Below are 13,664 nucleotides of genomic sequence, written 5' to 3' on the forward strand. Positions count from 1 at the left end.
GATTGATTCCAAAATTCTTAAAATCTCCCCACCACTTCCCGAATAGGCGTATGTGCATGCACACATTCTCCTCCCTCTCTCCCTTTCTCTTATACTGGATTGACTGTTCCGATCGGCACTTGAATCAGCTGTAGCCGCTTGACAGGATAATTACCAGCTACGCCGTGAGGCCATTGACTTTGTATCAATATCTCCCTGAGGCTTTTCCTTTGACTGGCAGAAGAGAGCAAAGCCGCTTTGGCCACTCTCTTCCAGAAGTCCCACTGGGACCGAAAAGGTGCTCTTTTGGCCAGGAAGAGATCAGTTGCGAATGTGGAACCATGCATAAGCTGAGCAGAAGGAACGGCCCTTCCCCACTCCAGACCAACTTGTGTAAGGCAAGGCAGGCGGGCGGGTGCGTGATTCTGCCCGGGAAAATGTAGAAGGTGCAGAATCAGCTCTGCCAGAAGGCAAAAAGGCGGTGGCCTCTTCCTCCTTTTTAACCAGGTGATCTTTTTAACCAGGCGATCTTCGGCTGCTGCATAAGCCCACGGGCACGCACTGCCCTCTTCTCTCTGATAGCCAACTGGTTAAAAAGGAGGAGGAGGAGGCTCCGCTGGTCCGGAGCCCATCTGTGTGGGGGGGATCCCCCTCGCGTTCCTCGTCTTCCTGGATGGGCTCCGGACCCTCGGAGCTGCCTCCTCCTTTTTAACCAGGCAGCTATCAGAGAGAAGAGGGCAGCATGTGCCCATGGGCTTGTGCAGCAGCCGAATCCTCACCTCCTGTTCTTCAGCTGTTACACAAGCCCAAGGGCACATGCTGCCCTGTTTGCTGAATCTGGCGCAGCTTCAGAGAAAGAAGGCGTGCAAGAAAGCCCCCCCCCAATCCCCGCTGCCTGAACGTTTGAATGAAGGAGGCTGCAGGCTCCTTTGTCCTCGGCTATGCAATTTCCTTTCGTTCTCTGCTGCCCAAACGAATGAATGAGCACGGGGTGACACGCGGTAGTTTGCACGGAAGCCCGGTTAAGTCCTTTGCTAGCAGGCAGGTTCTAGGACGCCTGCCGCCATCAAAGGACCTTCTCGAAGTTGCTTTTCTGAGCACTGGGGGAAATGGATGGTATTTTGTCCCTTCTGTCTCCCTGTTGCTCAGAAAAGCAACTCCGGGAAGGTCCTTTGGTGGTGGCAGGTGTAGAACCTGCCTGCTAGCAAAGGATCTTCCCAAACTTGCTTTTTCTGAGCAACGGGGAGACAGAAGGGACAAAACACCGGCCGGCCGGGACAGGTATACAGGGCTGGGGGCAGGGCAGGCTTACTTCTGGGTCCGGTGACCAACCGGTTCGCGAGAACCGGCAGGGACCGGCAACAACCCACCCCTGCTCTGCACCAAGTGGAAGATCAAACAGATTCCTGACAAACCTAGCAAATGAAGTTTTCTCCCAAAAAGTAGAGAAGGAAACTAGGGTACCAACCATATTGGACTAACAGAGATGAAATGATAGACAGTGTTGAAGCTACAAGAATTTTGGGGCAAAGTGATCATCCAATATTGGAATTTAACATTATGCAAGCACAAGCAATAGAACAAAGTCAAAGTAAAGTCTTGGACTTTAAAAGAGCCAATTTAAATAAACTTAGAGATAGCTTGGGAAGGATTCCATGGATGAGAATCCTCAAAAGGAAAACCACTCAAGAAACTTGAGAAATTTTGAAAAGTGAGATTATAAAAGTCTACCATTGTCTAGCATAATATCAATGAAGAAAAATAACAACTCAGAAAAGAAACCAGCATGCTGCACAAAGAACTCTCTGATAAATTGAAATACAAAAAGAATATAGTATAAAAAGTGGAAAGGTGCACAAAACTAAGACAGAATATCAGCAAATAGTCTCAAAATGAACTAAGGCTTTCAACAAAAGTCAAAAATAACAAAAAGACCTTCTTTCAACATATAAAAAACAAGAAAAAGGTCAGGGAAACTATTGGTCCATTAATAGGAGAAAGTGGCAAGAAGGTGACAAGCAACAGGGAGAACAGCTTAACTTGTTTTTTGTGTCCATCTTTAAACAAAAGTTAAAAACAGTCCAACCTATCATAAACAGTACCATAAAAACAAATTAGGAATGGTAAGTGAGCACCTGTCCATCCTAGACAAGTTCAAATCACCAGGACCAGATGGATTATATCCCAAGGTTCTGAAGGAACAGGCTGATGTGATCTCAGAACCACTGAACTACATCTTTCAAAGAATTGGAGCCACCAGGGAACTACCAAAGGACTGGAAAAGAAATGATGTAGTTCCCATCTTCGAAAAAGGAAAAAGAATACAGAGCAAATCAGCCTTGAGTTTTTCTTGATTAAATTTAAATAATGAAGCATTAAAAATTTGTTTATAGCCCTGTTGATTTGTTTAATTTTTCTAGAAATTCCAGGCAGGCTAATATAGGATTATTGCCTAATTATCTATAGTTCTTATATTTTCTTATTAATTATATCATACTTTAATTAGGAATGTGAAAAAATTACATAAGGAATTTCCTGAAGCAGTTTTTCCTTTCATTCTTTTCTCAGTCTTTTTTCTTTTTCTAATTTTCTGTTTGCTTATCTTTTAACTTTATGTCTTTTTTACAAACCAATACAATTATAAAAAATATTTAAAAATTCCAGGTATCCAAAGAGATGGCTTGAATTCAGAATGTCTTTTCTTAAATTAGATAAATTCGATTTTATGTTTCAGAAAAAACCCAAATTAGTCAAACCAGTTATATGCATTATTTTGTTTTCAAGTCTCCTAGGAGTCTTTCTATAGAGTTTTTCCTTATACATGGTGATATTATAAATGTAACTTTCCTTTTCAAAAGTTGTACTGTATTTTGAAAGAAAATGTTTTCTTCTTTTCATCATATATTTTACAGGACAGATTCTCCAAGTATTAGATCAATGGAACTTAAGCGAGCATACTCTTGTATATTTCACTTCAGATCAAGGAGCACATCTTGAAGAAATATCAGACAATGGAGAAGTCCATGGTGGTTATAATGGGATATTTAAGGGTATGAGCCAGCTTTTATATTTATATTTTTTTTTATATTTTATTAATATTTATAGGCCGCCCTTTTCCCCGCGGGGACTCAGGGCGGCTTACATAAAATAGGGAGGGGGGGTATAGACAATAAACATAAAACAATACATAAGAGTAAAATAGTACACAACATTCATTCTTCATTTGGGTGGGGACAGATTGTGATCTTATCCCCAGGCCTGACGGGATAGCCAGATCTTGAGGGCTGTGCGGAAGGCCTGGACGGTTACTATTTACTATTGTGTTTCACAAATTCTGTTCAATTGTCCTTATAGTTGGAGTAACCTACATTTTAAAAAGTGGATATATATATGAGACAGCTATGAGTACAGGTTTTTTTTTTGTTGGAACATTTTAGTCATATCAGTAGGGCCAGACCTGTCATTAGACAGATGATGGGGAACAGCAAGAAGTAGTTGATGTGATCAAGCATGCCATTAACTTTGATATGCAAACAATGGTGTTCATAGTTGAGGGAGGTGAGTAAAAATAGCAATGCAACACATTTGGTGTTTCGAAACAAGCATTTTTGTACATGGGTTCATGTCACACATGCACAAAAAAGGTGAGGTTTCCATCACACTTCCACCGTCACCATTTATTTACTTTTACTTTTTTTAAAATTTTCCCTTCCCCCATGAATATCACAGTGCAGTCCATTTTGATGCCTTGTCCATTTGTGACCCTAACACTAACACACACCGCAAAATGCCTTAAATTGTCCTTGCATATATGCATACATTTTAAAACTCCTAATAAATAGGTTTATACAATAATATTTGTCATGTTGTTCATTTGATCTTTGTGTGTGGGGATGTGCCTTCAATTCCCCTTTTGACTTTGGTAGCTGCCTGTACTAGACCTTGTAGATTTCTTGGAAAGATTTTTGGAAGATTTTCTATCTTCCTCCATTTTCTTCTGTTTATTTTACCTTACTCCATTTTTATATGAATGTCACTTGAATCATCAATATATTTTTCTTGCTAGACTTTTCTGCTGTTAACTTGCTTTCACTTTTTAGTACTCTATCTAGAGTACATGTAGTTCTTATTAATAGGCAAGTGGTATTTTCATTGGATACAGTACATCATTGCTACTTATGCTTTTAAATGTGATACAATGTAGAGATAAATAACATGATGTGTGCTTACTGGGTATTGAAGTAAGCAATGTAATGAGTTTTGCTGTGCACTCATAAGTTGAATTTAAGTTTTAAAAGTGCTAGATAAAAAGACTAATGGTTGTATTGGTTAAAACTAAAAACTGAGAGACTGTGAGTACTATTCTGATCTTAGATACAAACCCAACTGGATGAGCTAATCACTCGCTCACAGCCCTCAGAAGGAGACAATGACAATTCTCAGTCCTAAATAATAGCCAGAATCAAATGTTAACATGACACAGTAACTAAATCAAGTTACTGGAGCAATTCATTATTGGTAATGAATTCCTTTTTGTTACCAGTTTTATTTTTATTACATTACAAATTCCATGTTAGGCACAGAAATCAGGAACCAGGGTTGTTCAAATAAGTACAAGTTTATTCCATGCCATTCTCTCTACAAGAATCTGAACTACTAATGATCAAAAGGGCAGTAGATAAGAGTCAATAGAATTCAAGGAGGGCTGGACTTACATCTCTTTTGGGCACAAAGGAACTCCAAACCTATGATATACTTGACCTCTCTCTTGCTCTCAGTCATGTACTACACTGCATGAATCTTTTCAAGACAAACAATAACCAGAAATTATAGCATTAATTCTAAATACAAGTAGTCCTCAACTTACAACAGTTCAAAGTTATAACGGCACTAAAAATGGTCATTTTTCACACTTATGTCTGTTGCAGCATCCCCATGGTCACATGATTTACATTCAGATGCTTGATGACTGACTCATATTTATGATGGTTGCAGTGTCCGAGAGTCATATGATCCCCATTTGCCACCTTTTGAGAAGCAAAGTCAATTGGGAAACCAGATTCATGTTACTAATTCAGGGGTGAACCAGTAGTTAAAAAAATGCTTTAAAAAGTAAAAAAAAAAAGTTCCAACGATCAGCTGTGCGATAATCAGCTGTGCAGCGCGATCAGAACTTTTTAAAACTTTTTTTTCTAACTAGTAGTTTAAAAAATGCTTTAAAAGGTTGGGAGCTCCTGTGCATTCGCAGAGGTGTGCGCTCACATTGCTACTAAACCGGTAGCAAAGGTAAGTGGATTTCACCCCTGATTGCAGTGATTCACTTAACAAATGTGGCAAGAAAAGTCATAAAATGGGGCAAAACTCACTTAACAAATTTCTCACTTAGCAACACATTTTGGGCTCAATGGTCATCATAAGGGACTACCTGTACATCAATTTACAAGCAACCAAGGAATAACAGAATGTGCAATTAAAAGTAAAAAAAAAGTTACAGTAGGATGAAAGTGTATAAAGCTTCCTCAATTTATCTTAGGAAATTTATGAGCCTGTTGAAAGGTTCACAAGAAATGACCTAATCAAATATTTGGAAGGGGTCCCACATGAGGTTATAGTTGCATTGCTGCCACCAGAAAAATTAAAAACATACTCCTGGATACTTGTTCACTTTCCTGTCCATGTTACCTTCAGTCCCAGCATCTGTTCCTGTTACAATGATTATACTGCTAAGATGAATGTAATCCCAACTTCACCCAATTTAGCATCCTCCTGGTGTGATTACAATTAAAAGAGTCAACTAGCATGGCTGAAAGCATTTTTGGTTCTACATTCACGGAGTCAGTATACTCCCAGTAGATGTTATCAGTGATGAGCTGGAAGAGATGGCTGTAAACAAATAGCAAGGCAAATTCACTAACTGCTTGATGTTAGTATCAAGGAAGCTCCTTATCTTCAGAGGGCAAAGTAGTTTGGGATAATTAACTTTTTCTTTCTTTGTTCTTCCCCATTTAAAAATGTTCCATGTTTTTATTGTCTGTAATGATTAGTACTTCTTATTATCTCTTTTAACATGACAGTTGTATGGTTGCTATCTTTACGTTTAAGGTATTTAAATATAACATCTCACATTTTGTAACTCACAAACTACTGTAAGATTCAAGTTTCATATCGAAGAAAACAGTAGCAGTATCAGGTTATGAAATTAAGTTTCTAATTGATTTAATAAGCTTCCAGGGCTCAAGAGGCAAGAAGACAATCGTATCAAAATTCTGATTGCCTGCTTATGAAATATATAAGGATTTAATTTAAGGGGCAGTGGTGGAATTAAATGAGTGACCAAATGGGTAATTCTATCTTATTAAAAGGGAAATGGGGAAACTGTTTTATTTAGTTTAAGAAAAAATAGGGCAGCAAAGAGGCCATTTATTTAGATAATAGATACTATTTCTATTTCCCTATGATTATATAGCAGAGTTTTTGATTCTACCCACTTTTCATTCTGGATTCACCATTACTTCTAACGTGCAAATGTTGCTTCCTCATTTATCTTTCTCTTTGTTGGTTGTTTCCCACTAGCTCAATATTCTACTGGAACATAATCTTGGCATGCTTAGGTTAAAATATTTTATTTTGCAAAAAATATTCATAAGTGTATACTGAATGTGCAAAAATTGAATTAACTTTTTTTCTTAATGAGAGTCAATGTAGAAGAAATCTCAACATATGAGTCACTGTTGCATTTTGAGCACATTAATTAGTTTAACTCATCAATTATTTATAGGAAAATGCATAGGTATCAGAAAGTGTGCATAAATATTTAACTAATTATGCCATGCTTATTCTTCTTTCTGTTCCCCCCACTTTTTTTCTTCTGCACAGTATTTACAGATGAAAAAATAGAATAGGGAAGTTCAATATCAGATGTGTTCTCTTCAAGCTACAGAAAAAAAAAACCACAAATAAAAATGAAATATTTCTGCAACCAAAGACCCTGAAGTTTCAGCCAATGATTACCAGTTTATATAAACAGAAATTAGACTGCAATTTTCAATCACAGTAGCATTTGTGATGAGGGCTCTTTGCAAAATGTATCCTTTGCATATGAGCATGTGATTATGAATCCATCAAATTAACCTTCTCATCTGAGAAGCTGAAATCTACTTAACAATAATTGCACTAGTCTAGTTTAAAAGCTCTCATCACATCTTCACAATTGAAACTTAGTTGTTTATCTTGTGATATAGTCAGATAATAAGATATAACAATTTCTGAGAATGGCTGACTTAGAGAGTCAATTTGGTGTAATGGTTAAAGCACCAGCCTAGAAACCCAGAGACTATGAGTTATAAACCCACCTTGGGCACGAAGCCAGCTAGGAAATATTGGGAAACTCATTCTTTCTCAGCCCTAGATACTTAGCAGTATCATCTGAGTTGTATCAACTGCAGCAATGGTATCAGGTTAATGTGTGGGTAAAATGCAATCTATACTCCTCTGATCCTTTTTTGTCCAGGCCAAAGACACACTTGGCCTTTGCATGGAGGCATGCACTCCGAAAATAATTTTAATCTCTTTTTATAGGTGCAATTAGTCTTTTCAAATGAGGTTATAATTAAAATGAATACAATTGGAGTTAAGTAGAAGAACAGTTTTCAATCTATATATTGTTAAAAATATTTACATGTCTAGTTAAAAATTGACAACACAGTGTAATAAGTCAAGGGTTAGCTTGTGACTTACCATATTTTTCCCAATATTCTTCTACTTTGGTTGTCAGCTTCTAAGTTTCCTAACTTTCTCATCTTATAAATGGTATGTGGATACAAAATAAAAGATTTCTCTTGATCCAACATTTTTATTTACTGAAGGATACTACAACACAATCATTTCATACCAATTTCACTTAAAGTTAGTAAAGAAACAGATTATTAATGGACTGATTCTAAATGTAATGTCTGTTATAATGTGTATTACTCTAGTAGACATGTAATATGTATAATATTTTCTTGATAATTGTTATTACCATCACTTTCATAAAAAGAAATATAATCCTTTAATTTCTAGTCATAATAATTATATCTAATATTTCTTTATATGCATAACTGGGATTTTTCAGACTAATAAATTCCAAACTATCAGAATTTCTTCCATTCTTGAGATAATATAAGTGAATTGGATTTGGCAATATCTTTGAAATTAGTAATTTACAGTCTTGGATTTAAGAACTGCTTTACTGAATCAGCCTTAAAATCTATCTTTTTGATTCTGACATCAATTGTATCTTGGAAGTTCATTAAGTAAGACATGATCCTTTCCAATGTTTGATGAAAGTACTTTATTCTGTAATAAACTGTGACTAAGCAATCATGGCCAAATCTCATGTCTAGAAGTATTAGATTATCTTTAAAAAACGATTTGAGTACTAGAAGGAAGAACTAATTTCTTTATTTATTCTTTATTTTCTTTATTTGCAAAACACTGATAATGATTATAAAAATATTTTACATTGTGTGCTTGGTTATTTGTTTCCAGTAACACCAACTTTTTTTATTTCTTTCAAGATGATACATTACTTCCTATGAGAGAGAGAGAAAAAAAGAGAAATGCTTCTTTTAGAAAAATTCTTGATTTCATTAGGGTTTTTTTAAAAAATATTTATATTAAAACCAATGTTTATCTTCATTGAATACTTTTGTCTTCATTTTTAAAAAATCTGCCCAATCAAAATACTTCGTATTTTATTATGTAATGGTTAAACTATTTGGTTAACCACCTCAGTTAAATATTGACTGTTGTGTTCTACTCCAAAGAATAACAACTTGAAGTTAAATGGGAGTTTTTATTTCAGGTGGAAAGGCTACAAACTGGGAAGGAGGGATTCGAGTGCCTGGCCTCCTCTACTGGCCTGACGTTCTTGAGCCTGGAAAACATATTTATGACCCAACAAGTAATATGGATATATTCCCTACCATAATTAAACTTGCTGGAGCATCACTGCCCAATGACCGGTATGGAACATAATTCCATTTGTTGCAGAAGAGGTAACTTAAAAACACATGGCTCTGGCAGTTCTGAAGGAAATATAAGTATAGACATTATTTATGGGGTAATGTAATAAGTGCCTTTGTAGCAACTATAACTCAATCATTACTTGAAGAAATGGTATAATATTCAAGTAATAGTTGAGTTATAGTTGCTCCAGAATGGCCTTCATACTTTTTCTTGAATTTCTCCATAATTCTGAACAGTCATCTTTGCATACTGCCAGAATCCCTATTTTATCCTTTTTGACTAAATCAGTCTCCTGTGTCTTATTTATAACTCTCATAGAAGCTGACAAGTATCATGAAAGAAGCAAACATACATAAGAAATGAATATTTTTGATTCATGAATGAGATTATTTTCTAATTTAAAGGAACTGTCTGCACATTGACCACTAAAAAGCATGCAACAGATACATTTTAGTTTCCACATTAATATTTGAACTAGATTGCAATAAAATTATCATTCCAGTTGTTACAGTGAATTCCTTGTACTTATAGGAAAATACATAGAAGAAGAGGGAAAATATATGAAAATTTCAAACAGTAACTTTTTGTTCTTTCAGTTCTTTATTTAGCTTAGTGAGTGCAGATTTCATGGACATGTAGCAATTTGTAAAGCTTTCCTTAGCACATGAAGAATTATCTTTGAATTAAGTTTATGTGTCAACACTGCAACAATTAAAGAATTCATTGGTAAAGTCACATTAGCAGTGGAATGAAGTGTGGTACACACTTTCTAATATATTTCAGTAGAAAATAATATATAACGCTAAGCATTTTCAGGTGATAGATAATAGCCCTGGGTATATAAGAGAGCACAGTTCAAATTTACCTTCTTAAATTTATGCATCCTTAATATAAAACATATACTTGAGACAGTGCTTAGAGATAAATATATACAGATTCTCCATAAAGGCATAATATAGATTGTACTTGAGTTACAGAAGACAGATTCCAATTGAACATTAGAAAAATTGGCCAGCAATAACAGTTGTTCAACAGTAGAACCAGTTAGGCACAAATATGGCAGATTTCTCTTCACTGGGTATGTTCAAGTAGAGTTAGAAAATCATTATAAGAATGTATAATTGGATTACTATCAGCGGTGGGATTCCAAATCTTTTCCTACCAGTTCTATGAGAGAGTGCTTTGCATGCATGCAGCACTCAAAGACCCTCCTCAGTGTCAGCCATGGTGAAACGAGCTGTTGTTAATTCAGCTGGGGGGGGGGAGGCAATCTGCTCTGCCATGCAAATCAGCTGAGCTAAAAAACAAGGGAATATAGGACAGGGAATGGTGGGGGTGGAAGGATGGGGCAAGCCAGAGGTGTTATTTGTCGCTTCTCTGGAACTACTCAAAATTTCCATTACTGGTACACTAGAACCAGTCTGAACCAGCTGAATACCACCTCTGATTGCTATTGTATAAAGAATTACCCAAGTCTCCTTTCTGATATTTCAATTTTATGATTTCAATTCCTATTGGATACACTAAATATAGTACTGGAAATATAGCCAGATGTGTTTGTTTGTTTGTTTCTATGGCTGCCCATCTTAGTCGATGATTCTGAGTGGCTTGCAATTCAAAAAATATGTTACAGCTGAAAATAATTGAAACATTTTGAAACAATAAAATACTAAAACCAATAAAAAACACTAAAAACATCCAAATTAAATATACATAGGAGTGAAATACCTGGCCAGTTAGCAATATAGCCAGAAAATGGAGCCCTTGGCACATTTAGTACCCCAGGCTAGGAACATAGGCAGGTTTTTAGGAACCTTAAGAAAGGCTAACAGATTTGAGGCCTTTCAGATCACTGAAGGGAGGATGTTCCATATAGCAGAAGCTACTGCAGTAAAAGTTTGCCTTCTGTTCCTTGCCAGCTGATATTTTTTGGCTGATGGGATCTATAGGATGCTGATTCTGTTTGAACTGGTTGAATGGGTAGGGACTCTTGAAAAAAGATGATCCCTTAAGCACTCTGAACCAAGCCATGAAAGTGTTTAAAGCTAACTACCAGCACCTTGAATTGCGCCTGGAAACACACTGGTACCTAGTTCAGCCTATGTAAGAATGGTGTTACTAGTGCCATGTATGTTGACATCATTTGACTGCATTCTGCTACAGTTGGAGTTTCTGAATGGTCTTTAGGATTAGCCCCGTGTAGAGTGTGTTACAGTAGTCTAACCTGGAAGTTACAAGAGCCACAACTGGCAAACCACCTTAAAGTGTGCAAAGGCTTTCCTAGCCATGGTTGTCACCTTGTCTTTAAGCAGGAGCTGCAAGTCTAGCTGGACCCCCAGATTACACATGGGAAGTGTCTGAGGCAATTCAACCCCATCCAGAACCAGGGATGATAGAACTTACCCCAGCCCCTCTGTCTTGCTAGGGTTGAGTCAGATTGTTTTGCCTCATACAGTCTCCAATAACCTCCAGACACTGGGTTAGAATGTCCATGATATCACTCAAGGGTTCTGAGCTAGATATATAAAATGGGGTCATCTGCATACTAATGATATCTCACCTCAAATCAAAGAATTACCTCACCCAGCAGCCTCATGTAAATGTTAAATAGAAGGAGAGAAATAACAGAGCCCTGTGGCACCCTACAAAATAGAGGCCCCAGGCTAGATCTGTCTCCCTCTATCAACAATGATGGAAGTGGCCCTGGTTAAAGGAGGGGAACCAGCAAAGTATAGTGCTAAGCACTCCCCATTCCCTGAGCTGGTCCAGATTAATGGTATTGAATGCTGCTGAGAGATCAAGAAGAGCCAGAAAGGATGTACTGCCTCCATTCCACTCCTGCCAGAGTTCATTCACCAGTATGTGCAATGCTGTCTCAGTACCAAATCATGTTCTGAACTCAGACTAAAAAGAGTCTAACTAATCAGTTTTATCCAGTTTTCTAAGCTGCAATGTGACCACTCTGTTTGAAGAGGGAGTGCCCCACCACCTCTTTAAGAGCTAGCAGAACCACTCCCCATTCCAAAATGGAGTTAACTATTGCCTGGACCCACTGTGTCCCCTCCCATGAGGCCTTAATGAGCCAAGAGGGGCACGGGTCTAACACGCAAATGGTTGAATGCTTTCCAAAGCACCTTACAAGACATAGTCCCCACCACCTCTATAGACTCTGCTCTATCACTGAAGTCCAAAAAATAGTGAATGTGACCAATTTTATCTGTGAGATATGCAGCGTTTTCTTCAGTGATCCTTTAAGTAGACCTTAGCACTTCTCCCTCCAAAGAGGGACTGAGTAATCCAGAACAGAATCACTGGGCAATTATTGGCAAATGCAATAAGGGCAGAGAAATGGTTGTCACCCTTATCACCATGAGGTAGGCCTTAATATCTTAATATTGCCTTATTTTTCCACTAACAATAATCTAGGCATGTCTTAGTCCACTTAAATTTCCTTAATTCCATCATATTTGAGAGCATAAGAACTTTTGTTGCTCTTCTCTACACTCTAGAAAGAGTGCAGAGAAGAGCAACAAAGATGATTAGGGGGCTGAAGGCTAAAACATATGAAGAACGGTTGCAGGAATTGGCCATGGCTAGTTTAATGAAAATAAGGACTAGAGAAGACATGATAGGGGCTGCTACAAAGAAGAGGGAGTCAAGCTATTTTCCAAAGCACCTGAATGCAGGACAAGAAGCAATGGGTGGAGCCTGCTGGTGGTGGCAGCAAAAAACCAGCTGCCTCCGAATTCCTGGCTACGTACCTGTTTAGAGGATCTTCCATCTGACGTCTTATCAGGTTTTCTTATCCTTCAGGCAAGAAGGAAAGAAGAAATTGTTTTGCTGGCAAATGCTCTTCGATTTTTGCAGCTTTTGTGCTTGCAGGGAGAGGGGGGCTAGCCCAAAGCAGAACGGCTGTCCGTGCTGGGAACTTCAAACTGCCTTGTGCGGGACAAAGTAGGTCTCCCCCACTCAGTTCAAAGTTTTGATTGATTTAATCTTATCACGAGCTGGATCCGTATTAAGTGGGCAATAATTGTTTATCAAGATTTTAGCTTCTTTTCTTCTTTACTGTTCATCCTCACATTAGAACCCCTTCTTAGAATAGTGAGAAGTGACACACAAATTAAAGGGTTACGAGCTAAAGCTCAGGAATTCAAGGTCCAGGCTTTCGCCGATGACCTTGTTTTTATCCTGGAGGATCCTATGGCTTCTGGGATACAACTTTTACGTAAAATAGAGGAGTACGGTAGGATAGTGGGGCTACGTATAAACAAAGAGAAGACAAAACTGTTAATTAAGAATATGACTCTGAACCAGAAAAGGGAAGTACAAAGCCTGTTAGGGATCAACATGGCCCACAAAGTACAATATTTGGGAATTTGGCTCACGGAGAGATGTTCCTCTATCAAGGTAGATAACTATATGAAATTGCTACAACAGGTATCTAAAGATATGACTAATTGGAGTGGCAAACAACTGTCTCTGATGGGCAGGATTGTGACAGTCAAGACATATGTATTACCAAAATTTTTGTTTCTGTTTCAAACGGCACCAACTAAATTGGACAATTTTTTAAAAAAATCTTTGGAGACAATAGTGACTCAGTTTATATGGCAAGGCAAGAAAGCACGAATCAAAGCCCAAACATTGCAAAAACGTAGAGAACTGGGAGGCTT

The 13,664-nt window shown here is 37.6% G+C and overlaps 1 protein-coding gene across 4 annotated transcripts in view; it reads left to right on the forward strand.

Moving 5' to 3' along the window:
* Positions 1 to 13,664, forward strand: part of STS (steroid sulfatase) — a 132,618-nt gene that overhangs the window by 86,393 nt on the left and 32,561 nt on the right. For 3 of the 4 annotated variants that reach the window (XM_087726691.1, XM_087726692.1, XM_087726694.1), the window contains 2 exons: positions 2,892 to 3,029; positions 8,825 to 8,984. In XM_087726691.1, coding sequence (XP_087582817.1) covers positions 2,892 to 3,029; positions 8,825 to 8,984 — 298 coding nt within the window. The remainder of the gene's footprint in view (positions 1 to 2,891; positions 3,030 to 8,824; positions 8,985 to 13,664) is intronic. The other variant, XM_087726693.1, reaches the window with a different exon arrangement.

Source organism: Thamnophis sirtalis, unplaced genomic scaffold (assembly GCF_051295495.1).
Source record: "Thamnophis sirtalis isolate CommonGarterSnake01/CBP01778 unplaced genomic scaffold, rThaSir2_p1.2 scaffold_12, whole genome shotgun sequence".
Lineage (NCBI taxonomy): Eukaryota > Metazoa > Chordata > Lepidosauria > Squamata > Natricidae > Thamnophis > Thamnophis sirtalis.